The 26089-nt window shown below is 36.0% G+C and overlaps 1 protein-coding gene across 5 annotated transcripts in view; it reads right to left on the minus strand.

The window, feature by feature from the left end:
• The window catches only part of SLC17A5 (solute carrier family 17 member 5), a 51178-nt gene that overhangs the window by 20835 nt on the left and 4254 nt on the right, over positions 1–26089 (minus strand). For 3 of the 5 annotated variants that reach the window (XM_049653905.1, XM_049653907.1, XM_049653904.1), the window contains exons 2-9: positions 23054–23250; positions 21094–21327; positions 17838–17925; positions 15384–15470; positions 14479–14597; positions 10219–10377; positions 5279–5411; positions 3485–3632 (exon numbers count right to left, since the gene is read on the minus strand). In XM_049653905.1, the coding sequence (XP_049509862.1) occupies positions 3485–3632; positions 5279–5411; positions 10219–10377; positions 14479–14597; positions 15384–15470; positions 17838–17925; positions 21094–21327; positions 23054–23250 (1165 nt within the window). Of the gene's footprint in view, positions 1–3484; positions 3633–5278; positions 5412–10218; positions 10378–14478; positions 14598–15383; positions 15471–17837; positions 17926–21093; positions 21328–23053; positions 23251–23777; positions 24021–26089 lie in introns of those variants that run through there. The other 2 variants (XM_049653906.1, XM_049653908.1) reach the window with 2 other exon arrangements.

A 26089-nucleotide genomic window follows, 5' to 3' on the forward strand; every position in this document is an offset into this window, starting at 1 on the left:
AAAAAAAAAAAAAAAAAAAAGCCCAACATGGGACTTGAACTCGTGACTTTGAGATCAAGAGTCATAAGCTCTAACTGAGCCAGCTGGGTGCCACTGCAGATAACTTTTTAGAGTTATTTAAATACATACACATGTAGCTGATATGTGAACTCAGCTATTTAACCCATCAGTTTCTCTAATTAACAGTTATGATTATTATGAAACTAAACAAGTTTCATACTAGAATTGGTAAATAACAATATCATTTAAAGCTGTCATCTTTTGCTAATTTGTGGGAAAAGGCGACCCTACAATTCACCCTAAAAAGATTTACAAGGCTATATAATAATATGGACAGGTCTTTATAATTCTATGAAGGACTGAAGGATCACTTTTCAATATCCCAAAGATAAGAAAGTGAAAAAAGGTTTAAAACAAAGCCTAGCAGGTGATATTCAGCATATGAAAGTTGTAAAAGAAATAATTTAATGAAAGTGCAGCCTTTTGTTTCTATTTGTAAGTAAACCTTTGACACTAGTCAATGCTCCAAGTGATTTCTAAGTAGATCTGCTTAGGGGAGGCAATGTAACTTAGTAATGAAAGTATATGATCCCTTGCCAGGGCCTTGGTGTCTAAATACTATTCTTCACTAAAAAGAACTGGTGTTCCTTGGAGAAATGGCTATTCCAAGGTATTTCAAGGCAGGGAAGATACAAAGTGAATTCGAAATATCTGGTTGTTTCATCAATAAAGAAGTGGTCAAAAGGAAGTGGGATGGGGGTGGCAAGGAGGAGGGGGAAATGTTGATAGGCTATAGGAGCCAGATTGAAGGGGAACCTGTTGGCTAAATCTGAGATAATGTGGGCATAAACATAGATAAGGGCAATAATGGATTGTAACTCATTAAATAAATTAGGAATCTCTGAGGCCACGCTGATGCTAGATAAAGAAGTGGAGCAGGAGGGAAGATCTTCTTACAATTGAATGACAAATGATAAGTGTGGAGGGAAAGAGGGTGGAAATACCACCGTTTTGAAGCCACTATAGTAAAATTTGGCTTGGCATGGATCAAGTCTAAGTTGGTGGTGGTGAGGGGGTTTGACGAGGAGCAGGGTGTTTGTATGATCTCAAAGCATCTTTCCAGAGATGCTTCATTAGTTGAAGGGGGAAAAAAGTAAGTTGTTATTAGAGAAATTACAACACCTTGACTGGGTGATCAAAATTAGTGTCACTAGGGGCCCCTGGATGTGATTCCCTGAGGTCACAGGCCAGTGAATCTGGTCAGGGATACATTACCTAAACGTAATCACAAGACATGAGACAAATCCACATTGAGTGTGGGCATTCCAGGTATTTAGGCTAGCATGAACAAAGGACCAAAGGTGGAAAAGAACACACATGCGCATGCACGTGTGTGTGTGTGTGTGTGTGTGTGTGTGTGTGTATGTGTGTATGTGTGTGTCAGGGAATATTTTTTGAGAATAAAGAGTAGCTCAGTTCATTTGAGGCAAAGAATACAAAGAAAGTGATGTAGGTGAGGGAGGAATAAAATTATAAAGATAAATTGGGACTATAACATGGAGGGTTTTGCACGTTGGCTGAGAATTCTATATTTAAATTTAATAGAGAATATAAAATTTGACTTTATTATATAATAGTAAAGTGTTGACATACAATAAGACCAATACCCAAATTGTTTTTTAGAAAGAGTTTTAACGTGGTACTAAATGTGAAAGGCTATTTTCATTCTTCCATTCATGCACCTGATTGACCATGACCCAGCACAGGGCCATGGTGTGGCTGGTGTAAATAAGAGATGTGGCCCCTGTGCTCTCAGAGCTTATAGTCCCAGAGCTTTTGCTTAGGTTACCACCTTTTATATCAAATGGTTTCTTGGTCCAATGCCTAAATTTTACTGGTTTTCTTCCTTGGTTCCCCACTGTTGGGTGGATATGTAACACTGAAGCTCCTACTTTCTTGGTATGGTCATGTAAGTCAACCACTCAACAAGTGTGGACTGGGTGTGCCTCTCCTTGTGCAGAAGTTGTGATATAGATATATAGCATGACTCAGTCTGAGGGAGTTTACCTCCAAATTGGGGAGATAAGAAAGAAGAGTTGCAATTAGAAACAATTACAAATCAAGGTAAGGCAGTTAATATAAATGCATCTAGCATAAAATTATAAATGAATGCACTGAGAAGAGGAGGAGAAAAAAGTAAGCATTAATGGTCTAGAAAGGCCTAATGAAGAACTGGGGTGTGAATTGGGAAGAATGCAGAGGGATGGGGAGAAAATGGCCCTGCCACAGGGGCCAAGAATGAGCCTTAGTAGAAGGCACTGCAAAGTGGCAGAAGGACTCATCAGGGAGCTGGGCACACTTATATTCTGATCGTGTGGAACCTCCTTGGACTTCTTACTTTAGGTACTTACTGAAGGGATGGGAGACCGAGGATTAACAGGAATCAGAAAATTCTGTGGTAGTCTAGGTGTGAAGAATTTAGGCTGGGGGAAGATGGTAGGGGACCATCTATCTTTTCTCCAAATGTAAATTCATATCCATTAAAAATTAACTGTACCAAATCTTCTGGGTTAAAATATTTACACAGCCTCCTCCTCTACCTTGATAACTGGCACAAAAGAATCCTAGAAGTATGTGGCCCAAAGAATATTTCCAGAGAGGGAATTGTAAAAATAATTCTGGGCTTAAAGAGTAAGAATTTTAGGTTTGTACTTTGGCTCTATCATTTATTAGCTGTGGCAGTACAAGACAAATCACTTAACTTCTCTGAATCTGAGTCTTCTTAGTCATAAAATAAGTTAAGAATATTTATCTTATAGGAATGCTTTAAAGATAAAAATGAGGTAATGTTTGTGAAAGTGATTTATAAGTTAGACAAATATATTTGCACATGGGTAAGATAATAATTAGACAAATAATTTGGTCTGGTCTTAGGCATTCATCCATCCAACTAAATGGCCACTATGTGCCAATTACCACAGTAAACTTTGAGGATAATAAGACAGTGTCTGCCTTCAGAGTTCCTATTCTAGCTGGGTAGAGAGACACAAGTTATAATGTGTAATGTTTTTATGGGAACTTGTGTACAGAGGTGATAACGGTTAAAAGCTTAAATTTAAAAACAATTTCAAGTGTTAATTATCACGTAAACTGAAGTTTTGTTTCAAAATTTAAAGTCATTCCTAGAGTAGTCAAATTTATAGAGAAAGAAAGGAGAATGGAGGTTGCCAGGGACTGTGGGGAGGTTGGGAACAGGGAGCTAGTGTTTAATGGGTACAGTTTCAGCATGGGAAGAAACAGTTCTGGAGACACATGCTAGTGATGGTCGCACAACAATGTGAATGTACTTAATGTTAATGCCACAGAAGTGTACACTTAAAAATGGTTAAAGTGGTATATTTTGTGCTATATATATTTTACCACAATTAAGGACATGAATTTAAAGTCAATCTTTATCTTAGCCGATCTTTATGTTAGTACTCACGAAGGTGCAATATCCAGATGGTTGATGCTAAATCCAGAAGAGCAAAAGCCTCCCAATGTTGTTGATATGGTTAAGAATGCAACGGCCAAAGAATAATCACAACCTATAAATCCAGCGGCTACCAGGAATACTGCAGGCCCAATCATTCCTGGAGTTAAAAAGTTATAAACAGAAAAGAAAGCTTCAGTATTAACATTTGCTTGTGCTACCAATAATATAGTACAAATCTGAGGTTTGATATTACTGCCACCTACTGTAGAGACACTGTGCTGCCTAAGAGACAACTTACATAGTTTTCATGAAAAAAAAAACAAAAACAAAAAACTACTGGAAAACACAGATATAATGCAACTAATGTAAAAGTAAAAAGAAAATATCATTATGGAATATGATTAAATCTACATGTGACCTAGACTCAACTAAAGTTCTAGGAAGAGCAAGAAGAGGATGACTGAAAAATATAGTTCTCGAGAAAGCAATAGTTGTTGATACAGAAAGAGATTTAAAATTCATATAACCAAAGAAGATAAACTAAATAAACTCTATTGAATAAAGTTAGAAAAACACTCCATCTAGGTTTTAGCAATTGATAGCAATATACACATTTTACTACAGGCATTTAAGCATAAAATATAACAGGAAGGGACTTAATGAATGGGTTGCCATTCTTTCTGTTCTACAGCAGTGCTATCCAATGACCATCTGTGATGATGGAAATGTTGTATTTGTATATACTGCAGCTGAGAAACTTATTTTTAAAATTCAATTAAATGTAAATAGCCATATGTGGATAGTGGCTACCATATTGGACAGAGGAGGTGAACAGGAAGCAAAAAAGAGAAAGTTGGATTGAATCTAAAGGGATCTACTTCACTTGCAGGTGTGGAGAAATTTCTTGAGAATTGAGACAAGCAAGCAATGGAACAGGACAGCACCTTCCAGCAGTAGCTGCTCAGAAGGTATTTGCAGAATTATCCTGAATAGGGTCCTGCTACAATGTAATTTCTCAAGTATAACCTTCAGCGACTTCCAGGGTCCCTGCTTACTCAAGATCTTAAAAAAAATGAAATAATTGTCATAGATAGTTTAAAATTTACCTTGATGAAAGCAGTCTGAAACACACGATTATTTAAGGTAGCTTTGAGTTCTTTGATTTATAGCTCCTCATTTAATATAATGATGCCAGTAAATGTTTTTGGATTAAAAATTAAAATGTATTCACTTAGAAAAGGGATAGAGACTTAAAAATATTATTTTCACTGCAAACTTGGAGCTGAAAACAAAATGATTTATAAAATTCTGGAAATGATATTCAGCAAAGCAAGCCATTTTTAATGGTTAAGACTAGGGTGGAGATAATAGGATATTATAAATATTAACCCGCAAAATACATAGTTCAAAAACATTTATTTGTTCATTTGTTCGTTTATTCATTCATTCATTCATTCATTCATTTATTTATTTATATTTGAGAGAGTGTGAGCAGGGGAAAGGGGCAGAGAAAGACAGATAGAATCTCAGACTCCATGCTCAGCATGGAACCCAACATGGGGCTCAATCCCACAATCTTGGGATCGTTACCTGTGCTGAAATCAAGAGTCAGACACTCATCTGACTGAGTCACCCAGGTGCCCCAGATCCAACCATCTTGTATAGAAATGCACCACATGCATTAAAACATAGTGTTTTAATATGTGAACAAAATAAATGACTAATACCATTTTTATTTTGCTTTGCACTGTAAACACAGTAAATGATTGTAAATCAAAACAAACATTGATTCACTTCACTTACCTATAAGGCTAAACACTCTTCGGACACATATAGTTGAAAAATTCCATTTTGCCCTTAAATTGTCAGCAGCTTGACCAGATAGGATCATACATAACCAACAGCCAAAATAAGGCAGTGCAGATAGAAGCCCATTCTGGAAGGAATAAAAAGACACAGAATTAATTGGTGGGGGGAAGGGGAGTAAGAACCAAAACAATATTCATATACACACATTCACCACCACTCAAAAACAAAGGAAATTCATACAATATAGTGTTGATATTAATACAGTCCAGTCTGCTCGAGGTAATCTTGTTTTTTTTATAATTTTTTAAAAAGCTTATTTACTTATTTTGAGGTGGGGAAGGGCAGAGAGAGAGAGAGGGATAGAGAGAGAATCCCAAGCAGGCTCTGTGTTTAAGCACAGAACCGGATGTGGGGCTGGAACTCATGAACCATGAGCATATGACCTGAGCCAAAATCAAGAGTTGAACACTTAAACGACTCAGCCATCCAGGCGCCCCATGCTCAAAGTAATCTTACATGTTATTTTGGGACGTGGGGTGCAGTTTCAGTAGGAGAGGACAAATCTTTCTATTACATTAGCCTATAGATTCTCCCCATTGAGAAGTTTTTGTCAATTTTCACTTATTTATACATACTTATATATGTGTTATATAATATTTATATTTTAAGTTATATAAAATTATAATATACAAATTTACTATAAATATTCATAGTTATATTTAAAAATTATATTTCTATTTAAAATTCATATTTATATTTTAAAATGGTAAATTTATTTTACATATAGGTATTTATCTTTATATAAAACAGAAAATATAAATACATTTATAAATTATATGACTGTTATAGATTATATATAATTATACATACTTATATTTGTAGAAATATTATAAAATAACGTGCAGATACAGAAAACCACATGAATCGAATGTTTAGCTTAATGAAATGCTCAAAAATGCACATTGTCTAGATCAGGTGTACAGTGCACCACCACATGCTTTGAGCAGAGGACAAAGGTAGTGAGTTGATAGACCCCTATTTTTCCCTCTTCTTTTCCTTTAAGTTGCCACCTAAACAAAATAAAAGCACCAGAAGATATGAAACAGAATTTATCCTGGAAACGTGCTATGCTATTTGCTTTGTAGGAAATGATTTGGCAGTCAAGTTTTCAGGAAATCCCAAATTCTGTAAAATGAAGAACACATACGTGGAGAAAGGAAAATTCTTTCTTCTCGTCATTTTTCCCCAGCATAAACACCTGAGGTGCCAAAACTAAATGACACAATTCTGATAAAAACAAATGTTTTTATAGTATGAGAAAGATGGGTACACCTGTTAGTCTTTTACAAACACAAAAAAGGTAGAAAGATGTATTATCAGTGATATTTAAATCTTCTATTTAAGTATCATTAATGGTACAAACCAATAAAATCTGCTAATATTTTAAATTTAAGTATGCTTAAGAAAAGATTTAGGGGCACCTGGGTGGCTCAGTTGGTTAAGCATCCAACTTCGGCTCATGTCATGATTTCACAGTTTGTGGGTTTGAGCCCCACGTCAGGCTCTGTGCTGACAGCTCAGAGCCTGGAGCCTGCTTCGGATTCTCTCTCTCTCTCTCTCTCTCTCTCTTTCAAAAATAAATATTTACAAAAAAGCTTTAGAAAAGATTTAACTTTTTTCATCATAGGTTATAGTCATCTGTATTCAAATGTTGTATATTTCCAATTCTACTTCTGTAGCTAAGATTTTTGTTTCTTTCTGGTATTAAGCTGAGTAATTTCCTCTTTAAATTTTATTCTATTTAGATTTCTGCATAGCGGGATCACTTCTATCATTATTTGTGGCAGAATCCTACTTAGGAATAAACTATAGCAAATGGAGAAGTGGATTTTCTGATCTTGGTCTTGTTCCCTGGTGGGATGAGACTGATAATTCATCAGAGTTACTGAATTTTTCCACTTAAAGTTCAAATGTTAAAAACTTTCCCAACAACCTAAAACTACCACCTTCTACAAATTATTATAAATCTTCAACATTTGTATATCCATGGGTATCTTTCACAGTTGTTAAGCTTTTGTACTCATTTATTTAAAAAATTGATGCTAAAATATTAATATCCAGAATAGGATAATAGATATTGCCCCAACTCTCACTGAACTGTAAGAAATAGGGATACTAGGGCCACCTGGGTGACTCAGTTGGTTAAGTGTCCAACTCTTGATATCAGCTCAGGTCATGCATAATCTCAGGCTTGTGGGATAGAGCCCTACATTGGGCTATGCTTGGGAGTGTGGAGCCTACTTGGGATTCTCTCTCTCTCCCTCTCTCTGCCCCTCCTCTGCCTGTGCATGCGTGTGCTCTCTCTCTCTCTTTCTCCCAAAAAAAAAAAAAAAAAAAAAAAAAAAAAACCAAAAAACAAAGAAAAAGAAACAGGGACAGGAAAAAGAAAAGAAAAAAGGGAAGAAAAAAGAAGAGAAAGGGAACAGGAACACTAGAACTGGGAAAAACTAAGAAAAAAGAAAAGTAAGGATAACTAATGAAGCTAAACTTCTATGAAAAAGCAAGCTTATAACAAAGGATCAAGAGCTTTAAATTTTCTTATTTTTATTTTTTTATTGTTATTTGTTAATTTTATTTATTTATTTATTTATTTTTGTTTTGTTTTGTTTTTTTTTGTTATTTGTTAATTTTAGAGAGAGAGAGCATGAGCAGGGGAAAGGGGCAGAGGGAGAGAAAGAATCTCAAGCAGGCTCCATGTTCAGCAAGAGCCTGATGTGGGGCTTGATCCCCTGACCCTGAGATCCTGACCTGAGCCAAAATCAAGAGTCGGACGCTCAACCAACTAAGCCACTCAGGTGGCCTAAAAAAGAAATTCATTAAAAAAAAAGCCTTCTATACAATTAGAGAATTATTTTGAAAATTTGTTCACAATTCTTTGAATTTGGAAAGAAAATACCTTTTGGTATAAAAATGCAAGATAAGTGATTCTGGTTTTAAAGTCTCTCATAGAACTTAAAAAAAAAATCAATGAAAAATGGATGAAGGCAATTAAACGCACAACGCTAACTGATATTTCATTCTTTCCATGGTTCTCTCAGGAAAATCTCAAACAGAAGCATCTGTGGAATGATTTTTAAATTTCCATGCAATTTGTCATACAGTAGATTATAGTCAGGCTCTACTCACAGAATGCTTAGGAAAACAAGATTGCTCATGAGAAACTCACCCCATGCTATTGCCAAAGCTTCGTTTCAGGTTAACTTCTGTCAATGCAATTTGTGGATATATTTGAGTATAGATGATCTTGATTTTCAACAGTAGCCAGAGTTCTTCCCAGCTTAGCTGCTTGGATGCAGTTTAAGGTTCGGTCCATGGCCAGTGTTCCCAGTATGCTTTGGAAGACAGGTGACTGGAGATTCACTTTAACAATGTTTAAAGCTGTGTATCTGTCTGTGTAGCCAATGCAATTGTGCAGTCAGCCCTGCTGCCTTCACATTCATCATCCGGGCTGCTTTTTTACTTCCAGGGTCATCTTTCGTTTTGTGGCTGAGTTGTTCCATTGTAGAATACACCATATTTTGTTTATTCATTCATTAGCTGATAGACATTTGGGCTGTTTCCACTTTTTGGTTACCATGAATAACGATGTTATGAACATTCAGGCACGTGTTTTTGTGTGAATATATGTTTTCAGTTCTCTTGGGTCTATATCCAGGGGAGTTCTGGGTCTTATATTAACTTTATGTTTAAGTTTTTGAGGAACTGCCAAACTTTTCCACAGTGGCTACACTACTTTACATTCCCATCAGCAATGTATAAGGGTTCCATTTCCTCTACCTTCTCACCAGCACTTGTTACTTTCTGGGTTATTTTTATTATTATTATTTTTAATTCCAATAGGTATGAAGTAGTATCCCATTATAGTTTTGATTTGCATTTTCCTAATGATTAACGATGTGGAGCGTTTTTACATGGACTTATTGGTCATTTGTATGTCTTCTTTGGAGAAATGTCTATTCAAATGCTTTGCCCATTTAAAAGATTGGGTTGTCTTTTTATTATGGAGTTGTATGAATTCCAGAATATATAAGGAATATATTTTTTATATTCCTTATATATTCTAGATCCTTATCAGAAATATGATTTGCAAATATTTTCTCTCATTTAGTGGATTTTCATTCATTTTGTGTGTGTGTATTTTCATTCTTGATGGTGTCTTTTGTGTCACAAAAGTTTTTAATTTTGATGAAATAGAATTTATGTATTTTTTTCTTCGGTCACTTATGCTTTTGGTGTGCCAAGGGCACAAGGATGTACACTTCCTAAGAGTTTATTGTTTTAGCTCTCACATTTATGTCTTTGATCTTTTACTTTGAAGGCAAAAACACCACCAATTTTCCTTATAAACTGACTTTTTCTGTTCAGGCTTTTCTTCAAGCTCTTTAAAGACAAAACCCATCAACACAGAGATTCTGATAGAAACTGCCTCAATCTGATGGGTTCAAAAGAACCGGCAGTTTCAGGAAGGCTCTTCTTATACAGCTTTGCAACTATAGCTCTGCCAGTGCCTAAATAATGCTGCAGAGCGACCTCAGGTCTCCCAAGTCCCTTCTCAGCTGCCAGCGAGTTCTACCGCTGTCCCTTTGAGAAGTGAATACGGGTACACTTGAATTTGTTGTCTGATATCCTGGCATGTTACTAGGGACTAATAAGACCTTTATGGTTAAGGGAGATACCAGCCCAAAGGTACCTTGAATCAAGAATTAACACACACTGAAAAAAGAAGGAACAGTTGTGAAGCAAGAAGAGCAGTTCAGGATATGAGAGTAAAATGGAAGATACAAAATAACAATTTTATATAGATAAAAACAAATTCTGTCTGTAGTTTAAAAATGTACACTTTATACAAGAAGGAGATGATTCTTTTTTCTTACCTCTTGAACATTGAACCTTAGGATCTCCTTCATATAAGTAGGCAATAACGTCAATAAAGTATAAAATGTCCAGTTGTAAGAAAAATGTGCAACTACAATAGCCCAAAGAGGTAGTGATTTTAGCATGGGTACCCATGGCACTGACTTCTGTGAAGAGAGCTGAAAAAAACAAAACAAAACAAAACAAAATGACAGGCACAATTCATGTATGCTATGTTTATATCTGTACCTTAGCAGCCAAAATTCCACCCAGAACACATTACCAGCCTTGACTAGTAAATTCCAGAGTTTTAAACCAACTCTTTCAAAATATTAAACAGCAATAAAGAATCCATGATTCAGATTAAAGGAAAAAATAGAAATGTAATCTTATAACTATAATGTCAACCCTAAACATCCCTTATGAACGTCAGAATTCACTTGCAGTATTAATTTCTCCATCTAGAAAATATAGTTTCATAATCAAATTCAGAGGCTGACATAGGGCAAAGGAATGAGATTGGAAGTACTCTTATAATTTATATTTCACTATCGAATCTTTACTCAATGATAATGATTAATAAGAACTATGCAACAGAAAGTTTGTTTACGTAGCTTCTGGAGAAATGGTCTTCAAAGTAGCGTGTAAGCACCTTAGGGGATACAAGATGATTAACTGTTGTGTGGAAAAACATATTAGAACTTCTATCTATACTCACTTTTATTCTAAAACAAGAAACTCTATTAATATTTAATACATAGGTTGGCTTTGGAGTGTATCAATCACATATTGTATGGTCTCCCCAATTCAAAGGGGTTAATGGGATCTTCACTTTCTGGTTTGCTCTCAGTGTACCACAACATATTACAGTTTTTACCCACCTTTTTAAGTGGGTTTATGGATTTTGTTAGCCAGTTTTAAATAAAACAAATCTACAAAATTGACAGTGTCTTCAAAAAGATTCTTACAGACAAGTCATAGAAGAGAATCCTAATAACATAGGCACAAAGGAACACTAAGAAAATAGTGAATCTGACACTTTTCCTCATATGAGTTCTTTGTCAGCTACCTCACCAAGCAAAATAATAGTAGGGTCATCAAATATAACATACTCAACACTGCTCCCATTAAACAACATTACTAATTTTTATGTGATAAAAAGGTTTTCCTGTTAAAATTACAAATTTATGTACATACTGCTTATTTCATTTTATTTACTCTTTAAAAAATCCATTTTTGTATATGTTTTATGATACATATAAGTACAGTAGTACATGTATGTAATCATGAATAAATATACCTTTATTCAGAGTGTTAGCTCCCATATTTTTATTGATGCATGATTAAGAAGCCTGGAATCCATTAACCTGGAGCATCAGATTATTACATTTCCTGCACACTGAGGCTCTGTGGTTTCTCAAAAGCTAATAAAGCAATCTATGTTTCTGCCTATGAACCCTGCCTCCAGGGTTCACTGTTATTTCAAAAAGAGGAAGAGCTAGTATTAACCTTCTTGCAGCTTTTTCTTTTTATTTGATTTGGTAGATACACTCTTATGCTATCCACTTTGTATCAAAGATGTAGGGTATTTGGGGGAAAAGAAGGAGACAGAACATTTATTTTTTTGTTGCTAAAATTTTTTTTAAATGTTTATTTATTTTTGAGAGAGAGAGAGAGAGAGAGAGAGAGAGAGAGAGAGAGAAAGAGCGTGAGTGAGGGAGGGGCAGAGAGAGACGGAGACACAGAATCCGAAGCAGGCTTCAGGCTCCGAGCTATCAGTACAGAGCCTGATGCAGGGCTTGAACCCACAAGCCATGAGATCATGACCTGAGCCGAAGTCAGATGCTCAACTGACTGATCCATCTAGGCACCCCAAGGGAGCATTTCTTTTTATACAGCAGCATATATTATATTGAAGTAATGTTCATCAATGTCTGTCTCCCTCTGGAGATCACAGGTACCACAGGAACCATGTCTTGTTCATTTTCTTTCTCATGTTAATTTTTAAGTCCTCACTATCTGACAAAGAACCTTTCTTAGATCCAAGATTTAAAGGTGGAGCTTCATATAACACATCATTATTTTATGGCATTTTCTTTTCCTTTTCTTTCTTTCTTTTCTTTTCTTTCTTTCTTTCTTTCTTTTTTTTTTTAGTAAACTCTCTGCCCATTGTGGGCAAACTCACAACCCTGAGATTAAGAGTCACATGCCCCACCAACTGAGCCAGCCAGGAGCCCTTATTTTATGATGTTTTCAACCACAACATCATCTGGTTTAAGAATGCAGTTTGGGATTCTGTGAAACATAATTCTCCTGACTCCCCTTGCTTCTGAATATTCCATTTTCTGAAGCATATGGAAAAACAAGTTAACCTTAAATTTAGATATGGAAAGATTTAGACACATATCAAGGTAGAAAAAGAAAGCAAGCTTTTTCCTGTTTTTGGTTCTTAAAAATTTTTTTTTACTGTTTATTTTATTTTTTTATTTTTGAGACAGAGACAGAGCATGAATAGGGGAGGGGCAGAGAGAGAGAGAGGGAGACTCGGAATCTGAAACAGGCTCCAGGCTCTGAGCTGTCAGCACAGAGCCAGACACGGGGCTCGAACACACGAACTGTGAGATCATGTCCTAAGCCAAAGTCAGATGCTTAACTGACTGAGCCACCCAGGCACCCCTGTTTGTTTGTTTAAGTAGGCATCACATGCAGCACGGAGCCCAACACAGCTTGAATTCACAACTCTGAGATCAAGAACTGAGCTGAGATCAAGAGTCGGATGCTTAACTGACTGAGCCACTCAGGTGGCTCGAGAAAGGAAGCTTTTAAAAAAATCTAAATAAACGAAAAGTTTTCATGAATCCATAAAAAAATAATAAAAATGACGTACTGAAATAAGTAAGCTGTTGACCATCAATGCTAAAAAAATATGACAAAACATAGCAAGTTTTATATAGCAAGATCTGTTCACAATGCATTAAATTACTTTTATCTGTTTCTTAGGGGAAAAAGTGGGTGATTCATCTGATTAACATCGCAGAGGACTCAAAGTAACTTTCTTTATTATATTATGATTTCTTCTGAGTTTTTGCCAACCTTAAGACCAAGATATGCCATATTTCTGAAAGTTCAACAGCTTATAGAAACATTTGTAGCAAAATTTAAAAACTTAAAAAGAGGGGCACCTGGGTAGCTCAGTCGGTTGGGCGTCCGACTTCAGCTCAGGTCATGATCTCGTGGTCCGTGAGTTCGAGTCCCGCATCGGGCTCTGTGCTGACAGCTCAGAGCCTGGAGCCTGTTTTGGATTCTGTGTCTTCCTCTCTCTCTGACCCTCCCCCATTCATGCTCTGTCTCTCTCTGTCTCAAAAATAAATAAATAAATGTTTAAAAAAAATTTTTTTTTAAATTAAAAAGAAAGGTGAATGAGTGTTTAATTGCTGCCTATTTGTACTATATATAAAAATTGAAAATATCAATAATAAATTAATGGGCAAGGAAAGTTTTATATAAAATATTTTATGTTCTTAAAACCAATAAAATAACTATGAAGTCATTAATAGTGCTAAAGAAAAAACTGTTTAATTTTTCCTGACTTTTCATGTTCTTCTTTTATTCCCCCCAAAAGACAAATATTTTTTCATGACTTGAAGATTTATTGTATTAAATTATGACAGACTTTTATTTCTGACATGCTATTGTGCATTATTAATATTACATATTAATAACATATAATTTTTTTCTAAGGGTCTACTCCAGAGAATCAATCAGGTAGGTCTAACTCATATTATATATTATAATAAATGTGCTGTCTTCCTTATTAAATCACACTTCATTATTAAATCACATTTAGAATGTGGCTATAAGATTTTTCATAAATAACACATTTTATTTTCTCTTAATTAAGAAGACAAACAAGACTTACTGATAATCATCACTTTAGAAGGTTTAAAGCAACTTATAGGGGCACCTGGCTGGCTCAGTGGTAGAGCATGTGACTCTTGATCTTGGTGTTGTGGGTTCGAGCCCACACTGGGTATAGAGATTACTTTAAAAAAATAAAATTTAAAGTGACTTGTAAAAGTAACTTTTCACATATTTAATCTTGAAAGAATTGTAATTTTTCAGACAAAACAAACCATTACTTCATATATTTATTTCATTTGCCTGCTCTCTACTTTGCCCAGAGCATGCACAATAGAAATATCTATTAAAAAAATTGGTACCTCAATTCTGGAGAAGAAAAAAGTTCTGAAATTGTTTTAAAAATGTGCCAAAGTCCATACCTGATTTTTTAATGATGAAAGAATATATTCTTTTTCATGGCGGGAGATTGCCTTGTGAGTTTCAGGCTTATCACTAACTAACAAGATCCATAAAATAAACCAAATGATGCCAACTATACCTTAGAATAGAAAAATAAATTAAATAAAATTAGAATGCACCAACAGCAATTTTAACATGTCTTGAAAAAATTATGGAATCATAAACTTAGTGTAAAATTGGTTTCAGCTTAATGTTGATTTCAAGTTCCACTCATAGTTTCTTAATGGGATATTTGCTATCTGTATCATCTCCTATAAGTTGGGAACAGAACAATTTTAACCACATGAGTCTGCCTCTCAGAGTTTACCAAATATTTTAAAAAATAAATGTCCACAACCTATTATTTCCACAGGTATCTGGTTTTGCTTGATTTGTTTTTTGTTTAGATTGCAGATGTATTTTCTGCATGAAATGTCTACATGGCAATCTCATTTATTAAAAACATGAATCAACCTGCTAATGAGATTGAGAAATGAAAAGCCCTGGGACTGAGTAAAAAGAAGAAAAAAAGATTAAAACTACCAAGTGAGGGCATTCTACTTTGCTTGAGAAAAAAAAAACTTTTCAAAATATAAATTTTTATAATAACCAACACAGTAATTTTTGATATTTCGTATGGCATTAAAGTCTTGAATTCAACAGCAGTTTCTATTGAGAAATATTCCAAAATTAACATCATGTCATAACTAGATCATTTTAACCATATAAAGTTAAAAAACAGATTGTCAGTATTTTAGAACTTTGTACTTTTAGGAGTTGGTAACCTCAGTGATTTGGAATATACATTTTTAAACAATTATTGGACTTCTATTACATTTCGCATTTGTTACATTATGATTTAAGTTAAATTTTTGAATAAGCTTACCAAAAAGGTAGAAGACATAAGTCCAATTCATATAGAAGCAAATTATTCCAGAAAGAGGAAGAGAAATTACTGTCCCAAGCTGTGCTCCTAGAACAACAAAGATTTTGTAAACTTTGAGGAGAAATGAACAAGGAGGGGACAGATTTATTGCTTAAAGGAGATGGCTAACAGATTCTCTCAAGGAATCATTTACTAGAAAATCCACAGTTTATAAAATGTACACATTAATATGTAATTACATTAGTTACAACTATGTAGCTGTTGATGAATTAGAATGTATCATCAATATAGGACCTATCATAACATGAGCTAGTAAATCACACATTACTAGTAAATGTGTTAGAAATCCAGGTGTTTGGGGGAAGGTTCAAAGATGGTCTCTAAGGCTGATAAACATAATGTACTGCAGTATACTTGATGATATAAGAATGAAGCTTTTAGTAATGTAATTTGCCCAAAATATATTACAATGTTTCAGATAAATAAATAATGAAATTCTTTTTTTTTTTTTTTTTTTTTGAGAAAGGGAGAGCATGAGTGGGAGAGAGGGGCAGAGGGAGAGAGAGAGAGAGAGAGAGAGAGAGAGAGAGAGAGAATCTTAAGCAGGCTCCATGCTCAGAGCAGAGCCCAATGCATGGCTTGATCCCATGACCCTGGGATCATGACCTGAGACGAAATCAAGAGTTGGACACTTAACCGACTAAGCCACTCAGGTGCCTTGAAATTAATTTTCATCATCAAATAGAAGATATCTTAATAGGTACAGTGGCAGCTAAAATAATCAGATATTGTTTCTGGTCTCAAGTTTTAGTCTTATGTAGGAGACAAAAATAAACAAATAATTATCACATCTTAGAAAGTGTTAAGTGTCACAGGGCAATGTGGAAGTTCAAACATGGGACAGATTGCCTCTGACTTCTAGAGGTCAGGAAAAGATATATGAAGCAGCAATAGACTTTGAAAGACGGGTGAGATTTTTGTCTTGTAGAAACAAGGTAAGAAAGAGGATACGGAGGCAGATGTAATAGGATGAGTAAAGGAATGGATGTAGGGAAGCAGAGAGTGAGTTTGGGAACTTCACTCGGGTAAAGGAAAGGAATAGAAGGTAAAGGCTGGAAAAATAGGTTGGATAGTTACTGAATATCTACTTTACTTCAGACACTGTGTGTCAGGGACCAGGCTAGTGGAAATGAAGTGGTGAAGACTGTAAAGAATCTTGACCCACAGTTCAGGCTTAGACTTTACTCAATAGGTAAAGAGGAACCACAGGTAGTACCTGCTCATGAACTCATCAGATTTCTCACATCAATCTCTACATAGCTGTCAGAATCATTTTCTTAAAATGTAAATCGGATCATGTCTCTCTCTTGATTCAAAACCTCTGATGTCTCCCCATTGTATTTTGGAGGAAAAAAATCCCAAATCTACTTTTCTTCCTGTGGCCTGTAAGGTCTGATATGATCTGGCCCATGTATATTTCTCCAACCTCATCTTATGCCATTATGCCCTTTATTCATTAAGTGCTAGCCACCCACAGTGGTTTTTCATTTCTCTGAACTCTTATGTTATGTCCTGCCTGAGAGCCCTTGTACATGCTGTTCTGGTTGGCTGGAATGCTCCTCCTTCTGCTCTTTGCATGACTGATTCATTCGTATCCTTCAGATTTTAGCTTAAAAGTCACCACAGAGAGGTCTTTCTCAGCCAATGTATTTAAAAGCAGTCAGTCCAAAAGTTTTCATTCAGTGTATGATCTGGGAAAATTATAATTCATATATAAAGCTTATGCTATCTCACCCATAGATCAAAATGTTGGCAAATAAATGCAGAGAAAAAAGATGTATGAAGAGAGAGACTGAGAATCATGATATGCTTATTAGATAATCAAATGAGAAATCAGAAGGGGCACCTGGGTGGCTCAGTTGATTAAGCGTACGACTCTTGACTTCAGCTCAGGTCATGATCTCACGGTTTGTGAGTTTGAGCCCCACATCAGGCTCTGTGCTGGCAGTGTAGAGCCTGCTTGAGATTCTCTGTCTCCCTCTCTGTCTGTCCCTCCCCTGCTCGTGCTTTTTTTCTCTCTCAAAAATAAATAAACATTTACAAAAACAAAATTGAAATCACACTTTAAGGACAAAAGTGTTCAACTTTCCAGCTATTGGACTTTAAAAAAGAAAAAAAAAAAAAAACCCGTGGCATTCACATCTGAATGAGCAACGTGTTATGAAATAAATGATGGCAGATGGAGAAAATGATATTAGTTAAGTAAGCCGCATTGCTATATGTTAAGCCAAAGAAAAAAATTAATAATAAAATTATATCTCTAAAACTTAATTTTCACCTAAAGGAGGCATCTGACATCATTCTGGTGTGCAGGTGTTTTTTTTGTTTTTTTTTTTTTTAATCCAAGGCTGATATACACATGTAGTAAAATTTATATAAGAATAGTTGCCTTACCCGCATATGAAATGCTAAGAAGCTTGCTTCGTTCAAGAGGGGGAGCCCAAGAAGACCACATGGCATGCATAGCTGGAAATGTAACACCCTGAGGAGAGGAAAAAGATATTTCTGCTGAAATACAAGGTAGATTTGTGAATGTTTTAAATTCAGTTGAGTATTTTGTTGTAAGAGAAATTTCTGGATAAGAATCAAACTAGAATCAGGTTCCATGAAGTGAGATGCCTCTACAGTCTTGAGTGAAAATACGTTCTAGTGAAATACTTTCAAAGTCTCAATGAAGATTGATTCTGTCAATTGGCTTGAGGACTCCAGGGTAAGGGTCACAATAAATCTAAAAGAAGGTACTGAATGATGACATAAAGGAATCCCCCTCAAGGTCAATTTTATTCATTTACTTTATTAATGGCCTGAATGAAATGGGAATATTACTACCAATATATAACTTTAAAAAATGCTGAGCTAATGCTTTGGGGTACTGGAAGAAAACTCAAATTGACCTTAATCAACAAGAAAAATTGTCCTACAAAAAACCCCGATGAATTGAATTAGAGCATTTATAGTCCCCCCCCCCCCCCCCTCGGTGATAACTGGCCTAGTAGATGCCAATTACTGATATAAAGGGGCTGGAACTGGGCAGGCAGGAGAGTCACGGAGACTTGGGAGAGGAGGAGATGCTGGAGGAGAATGGGAGGGAATAGATTTTGGTATATTCAAAGAAGTGGATTCATAGCTCTCTTTGGCCACTAACTGTGCAGCTTCACAAAGATTAGTTAACTTCCTGGAACTTCAATTTCTTTATCTGTAAAACAAATACAATACTTCCTATCTTGCACGATTGTTGTAAAGCCAAATGGTAGCTAGTGTTATTATTAGTGGAGATAAGAATAAATGCTTTAACACTTTGTACTTTCTGCTGATTCCTTCAAAAACAAAAAAGGGAGCAAGAAATACCAACAGAAGGCACAAATGATTTAGGCAGCATTGCAAGTTGATAAGAATTTGTATCATAGAGCAACCACAGGATGAGTCATTACAGAATACAGATTAAAGTGTTGGGAAACATCTACAGAGATTATGTGGTAGAAAACTTCATTATAAAATCCTAGGGACAATGTAGGTATATTTATGGTGAATCATGCTAGGGAGGAAAGATGCTGACTTAAATTTATGGATTAGGCAATGTACATATGATATATACTGGAGGAACAGAGAAATACAAAAGAACAAACACAACTTCTGTTTAGATGTAACAAGGTTACTTGAGAGAGTAGTATTAGTATAACCAATATACTATAATGCTAAATTAGTGGCATAAACAGACAAGAAGCTAACATATGGGAATACATTCAGCAAGGCTATTCAATATCTGGATCAGAGAAATTATGCTGCAACAAAGTATATTTTACTTAGGTAAGGAGAAGAGGAACCTGGTAATAGGGGAGTAATTCTTATTTTGTAGTCAAAACAGTTTATTTAGTACACCTCTATTTGATAAGGACAAAATAAGATTGCTTATTAAGTGATCAAAGCTTAAATTTAAACAGTATTTGGCAATCTCTAAAGGACTCTAGCAATCATTATCACATCTGAGCTGTGACTGAGGATGGGGCACGTAGTTTAGTCCCAATTTTAAAAATGATGGAACTGAGGTCTAGAGATTAGGGCTTACCTACGGTTTCACCATTAGATACAGTGGAGTTGTTATCCAAACTCTGATCTTATGACTCTAGGCAGTGTTTTTCCAACACAGCATGTACATTGCTACTACCAACTTTCATTCTTTAAAAAAAAAAATTTTTTTTTAATGTTTATTTATTTTTGAGAGAGACAGAGCATGAGTGGTGGAGGGGCAGAGAGAGAGGGAGACACAGAATCCAAATCAGGCTCCAGGCTGCTTCTGAGATGTCAGCACAGAGCCTGACACGGGGCTAGAACCCACGAGCTGTGAGATCATGACCTGAGCTGAAGTCGGACACTTAACTGACTGAGCCACCCAGGTGCCCCCTAACTTTCATTCTATATACCAAACCCAGAGGACACTATTTCGTTTGGGTTAAAGAAATGTTAAGAGCAAAATAAATATATGCTTCCATTTCATAGGTAGAAGCGCAAAGTTAGAAACAAAAAGAGATCATTACTTAAAGATAGAGGTGCATATGATGAAATGCAAAAGAGAAGTGGAAAGGAAATGAAAGATAAGGAATTAAAATTTTCAAAAGTGATAAAAATCTTAGGAGTAGAGGAAAAAACAGATAAAAACTGATAACAATTCTCAAAGCAGCAGAAAGGCCAGAAAACTCATAACCAAAGATAGTTACAAAAAATGATAAATTATTTGTCTCTAAGTTCCAGAACCAGAAAAAAGAACAAAGAGGAAGCTCTATGAATAACAACACATTTAAAAGTAAAACAAGGCGATTTGACAAACCATTGTGTAAAATGTGTTTTCGATCTGGGCAATCAATTAATGATAAAGCAGAGATAAACCAGCAAAAGTTCAAGAGGTAAAGATGGTCTATCTTAACCGTTTTAATGGTCATTTCTTTTTTCTTTTTCATTTTTAAATGTTTTATTATTTATTTTTGAGAGAGAGAGAGCGAGGGAGTGAGCAAGCATGAATGGGGCAGGGGCAGAGAGAAAGGGAGACACAATCCGAAGCAGGCTCCAGGCTCTGAGCTGTCAGCACAGAGCCGGATGCGGGGCTTGAACCCACAAACTGCGAGATCATGACCTTAGCTGAAGTCAGATATTCCTCTAGTCATTTATTTTCTTATCTTCTGAAGTGAGAGTTGGAAGACCTGTGAAGTGTTCCCTGGGAAATGTTTTCTCTGAGTTTTTAGCAAAGCTTCCAGTTTCATCATGTTCCCACTTGAGAACCCATTGACCTCACTGATATGAAATCAACTCGAATTATTTTCTAGTTAATCACTTCTCTTGTTTTTCAATTTGAGAGAGAGAGAGAGAGAGAGAGAGAGAGAGAGAGAGAGAGAATCTCAAGCAGGCTCCATGCTCAGCGTGGAACCCGAAGCAGAGCTGGATCCCACAACCCTGGGATCATGACCTGAGCCGAGATAAAGGGTTGGACACTCAACCAACTGAGCCACCCAGGCACCCCATTAATCATCCTTCTAATTAAAAAATAAGTCCTATCTTCTGATGTCAACTGTTGGTTTATATTCATACCAAAGAATGATAATTTTAAGGAGGTAAGAAAGTGATACGGGCTAAGAGGAAAAACAGAGAAAAAGATTACCTCTCCTAGTCCTTCTAGGGCCCTGAGTACAATGAGGGCTCCAACTCCAAAATCTGCAGCAACAGGAGTGAACAGGGTGAAGATGGCTGTGCCAAGGATCCCAAATCCTAGCAGCAGTTTCCCGCCCACTTTGCTGGCAATATATCCTCCAGGAATCTGGGTGATGATGTAGCCATAAAAAAAAGAACCGAGAATCCATCCTTGCGTTTCTGCATCCCACTGGTACCTTTTACCCTATAAAGAGCAGGAGGATAAAAACAACCTTTTAAGACGTTGACTAAACAGCTCTTTTGTCTAATTGGCATCTAAGTACACATAAATGTAATTTTGAATCACTGTTTTCGAGTGAAGAACTTGCAAACTTTCTACTAGGTAGGTGAGTCACCACAACACAGACATGCCACTTCTAGAAGAGAATAAAAATAATTGAAAGCCGTAAACTGCAAGAAGGCTCGCTATTTTATGAAACTAGACTCTAGGATGAGTTGTAGAGGCTTTGTAATGACCATGACCAAGAAGGACCAAAAAACAGGTACAGGTTCAATCCAGAAATTCTACTAAACAGAATACTGTATGGGCTGAGCTAGGCTTTGGAGCCAGGCCTGGGTTCAAGCCTCGCTCTTTTACTTACTGGATTTGTGATCTGGGAAGTTAAATGAAAAAGGCCTGACACACACGAAGTGTTCACTTAATGTTGGTTATTAGTATGCATAAATATAGATCATTAGTATCTCCCCGATTCAGAACAAACACTTGAACAAGCATAAAGAACAAGACGAAAGAACAAGAATTTAAACCAAGCCATAAACTTCATGTGAGTAGGAAATGTCTTTTAATTAGTAGCAGCACACAGTAAGGTAATGATGAAGATTTAGTGACTAATCAGAATATCTGACATCTTTAATGCATGTAGTTGTATCACTGAGCCAATGTGTCAAGAACAATTGCAGGATTTGTTTTTACTGCTGATATAAGGCAGATGAATACAATTTAGCTAGGTCAACAAAAGCACTTGCCAAAGGGAAAGATACAAAGCACCCCTCTAATTATCCTTATTCGCAGTATTAATTTGTAGCTTATCTGTGGAATTATTGGACTTCATGAACTGTCCAGCAGTTATAAGTCATAGGTTGAAGTAGGAAAAGTGGGTGATGTGAACCCAAATATGAATTCAGCAACATTATTAAAGTCCAATAAAATTTTTTTTGGTAAGTCACTATTTTGTATGTATGCTTGTTTAGGCAAAAACTTCCTGTGCTTGAATGCTCTTGTTTATAAATGGCAGAGGAGACTAACCCAAGTGTGATCTGGCTTCTTTGTGAACCCTGGGAATGGATGAAAATATACTCATAAAAAAGGACACCAGCCTTTTCTCCTTTTCTCTCTGTCTGATAAGCAAAATAAAGTGTTTAAAGTATATAAAACTCAATTCTGAACAAATGATGAGCACACACTTCTCAATTCTACTATAATATGAAGCAGGCAAAGTGACTTAAGCAGTTTAGGTTAAGCATAACGTAAGTTTTAGAAAAAGAATGTCCTAAAAGACTGACCTGTTCTTATTTTTCATACTGCAGATGACCCAAGCTTTCCTGCAACCATAACCTTTTAAGCAAAACAGCTATTGAACAAAAGTCCCATAAAAATTATTCAGCAACATCTAAAACAATCAAATTTTCTGGTATGCTAAACGGGTTTTTCCAAATTATCTTCAAGGATGGTTGGTATGTTTATAGAGGAAACTGAAAAACTACTTTTCAAACAGATCAAGGTGTATTACACCAAGTAGCAGTAGCTGTAGTTATGTTACTATTCAACTAGTTCCTGGAAAAACACAAAGGAAAAAGACTCAGCTTACATGAATCAAGTGTTGATGGTTTCTATAGGATGAAGAAAGACTTTTCAGTATTTTAACTTGGTCATATTTTAGGAATAAGACTGCTTATAAAGTAGCACTTACCGTTTGATTATGAAGAACTTTTATGGGAGCAGAATGCTCTGCACACTCCTTGGAAGTTTTATTATCTGCTAAAGTCGTATTTGAATCTATCATATCCACCAATGCCACGCTCAGATTCACCCGTAATGCATAGAGAACGAAGAAACCAAAAAACGCCAACACTGCTAAGTTATAACGAGCAGAGCCGCACACTGGAGCTGAAATAAATATTGGGGGACAACTTTCACTAGAAGAATAACTTAGATGATATTGTCTAAATTACTAAAAAGGTTACTTTTTAGAAGTACACAAATTCATAAATCATGAATATTTTTCTGAGAATAATCTCAGGTTGAGCATCTCTGAAAACATTTATCAAAGAGAATTTGTTCTCAGCAGCTGTAGTTTTGATAAACATGTAACACACGAGAGCCTGAACTATAAGACAGTTTTTTAAAACACGAAGGCAATAGCTTTACCAACTCTGCTCAGAAAGATCTCCATTACAGCCTCAGAACTGTCAGTTGACAAAGATATGAGAAAAACAGATAAGGGGTTTAATGGCATCACTGTTTCTGAAAAACTATCTGAAACATGGCCAATAAGTACTAGAGTATTCACCACAGCATAGCACACATACTACTTACTGACTATGGATTAGCGGCCATCTCACTGTAATTGTAGCACAGCACAAAAATTTCCTGCCAAGGCTAGGGCCTGAAACTCCTCTTGATAAATTTCTTACCTTGAAAAGTATCCTCAGAGGCTGGGTTTGAATCAGAAGCCATGATTAACACTTAAGGTCCTCCTAAACTAAATGTGTTTAAGAATCCAGAAGCAAACTTGCAGAATCTATGACAGTTGCAGCATCTGTGACAGTTGCTCAGTTGATCATGCTTAAAGGGCCCACATTAAAAAGGGAAGTAAGTGAAGGTACCACAAGGATAAAAAAAAAAATGAAGGCGGAATGGCTGGAGGAACCAATGAAAGAAAGATCATGTGAGAGGAGGAGTTTTGGTCTATTTTTTACTGTAATTACAGGCGTATGCACATTATTCTGTCTTTTGCTTCTTTTACTGAGTTGCAGAATTGGAGAGGGGACAGGAATTTAGGAAGTTAAGGTTGAATGATCCCTTAGTGACAGAGAGAGTGGCTAATCCAGGGTCTTACACCTTTAAGTTTGGTAAGCACTGAGAGAGAAATAGCTGTTGAAAGACACGAACATCTGTTTTACTTGGTTCAATACCTATGTATGAATATAAGTATGCTTTATTTGGGTAATTACATATTAATACTACATACACATTTTTCCCCTACTCAGGAATCCTGGTGTTTTCATTTACCTACCCTCAAACAAAATATGTTTTTCAGAGTACAAAGGTCTTGGTACTGATTCAGACTGACTGATTCAGACTGAAGCATTAATGAATATGGCATGACTATACTTAGGGATGTTCTTAAATACTATGATCAAACTCACTTTCCTATAAGCCTTCAGACACTTAACAACTGCTATCAGTGTTTCTTCTGTGTAGGCATTACATCACTTATGACAGAACTTTTCAATTGACTCCTTTTGGAGGAATACAGCTATTAGAATTATGGCACCACTGCCATTGTTAGACCTAGATCTGTGAGAACTGTATTTCTAAAGCTCCATTCATGCTGTCTGTGTTACCTGAATCTAGAAACGTTTGCTCTCTGCTCCAACCAATGGGCTGCTATCTAGTTAGGGAGGCTTTGGATAGTGCAAGGCATGTTTTATCATTGCTCTGTGCCAGTAATACAAAGAAATCTGGATGGGGCCTCATAATCTTGCCAAATTTGGACAACCAAAATGTGTTACTCGGTGTAATTTGGAGTAAGAAAACTCCAGATATATGTACTGTCTGCTTTGCCAAAGTATTATTTACAAAGTTCATTACCTACTTCAGCAGAGGAGTGACAACAGGTAATTGTGGTTTCAAGAGCTTCTCTGGTTGCTGTGTGTAAATTACAAAGGGAGAAAAGTGTGAATCATGGTAGAAGATGTAGACTCAGAAAAATCACTTAAGGGACTATTAGAGTTTTTCAGGAAAGAGATGAAGGTGGCTTTAACTAGGATAAAGCAGAGGCAATGGAGAGAAATGGGCAGATTTGAGATAAATTTAAAAGCAGAACTGACTGGCCTTGCCTACATATTAGATGTGGCAGTAAGTGAAAGGAAGGGGGGAAGTTACTAGTAATTCAGCTTACTGATTAGTCCAGACAACTTTATTTTATGCTATTCTGACTTGTAATGTTATTACTCCTTTCTATCCTATTTGCAGTTACCATATTTTATTGTAATCAGTTGCTCCCCACGTGATGCTTTATTTGGACTATGACATACCCTTTTTGTAAAAAATTTTAATGTTTTGTTTTTATTTTTGAGAGAGAGAGATAGAGAGACAGAGTGCAAGTGGGGGAGGGGCAGAGAGAGGGAGACCCAGAATCTGAAGCAGGCTCTAGGCTCTGAGCTGTTAGCACAGAGCCCAACACAGGGCTCGAACTCATGAACCACAAGATCATGACCTGAGCCGAAGTCAGATGCTTAACAGACTGAGCCACCCAGGCGCCCCTGGATTTTGATATACCTTATCCTATGAAGAAGATGTAGGGCTATAAGTTGGTGGTATTACTTGAAAATATGACAAAGAAATTATGGATCAGGCAATTTTAACTTTCTGGGGGCACGGTCAATAATCAGAAAATAAAAAAAACACAGATGTCACAAAGTGTATGACTATGAGGTTTTAAGAGATACTAAAAATACATGGTTGCTACTTTATAAAAATGGTTATTGCTTACAAATCAGTCAGAAAAATTTTATTTCAAGAAAGTATGATGATTGGACAAGATGTGCCTGTGAATTTGGATAATGTTTGAAATTGGTCTAACAAAAGAACGCTTGCATCATGAAGAGAGAGAACATCCATCGGGCATCTGCTACCTTGAAATCTAGTTCAAAGCAAAATCATGCTTGCATAACGAACAGAGCACCCATCAAAACAAACACCAGCTTCTAAAATATGGTTT

Source organism: Panthera uncia (genome assembly GCF_023721935.1).
Source record: "Panthera uncia isolate 11264 chromosome B2 unlocalized genomic scaffold, Puncia_PCG_1.0 HiC_scaffold_24, whole genome shotgun sequence".
Classification (NCBI taxonomy): Eukaryota; Metazoa; Chordata; class Mammalia; order Carnivora; family Felidae; genus Panthera; species Panthera uncia.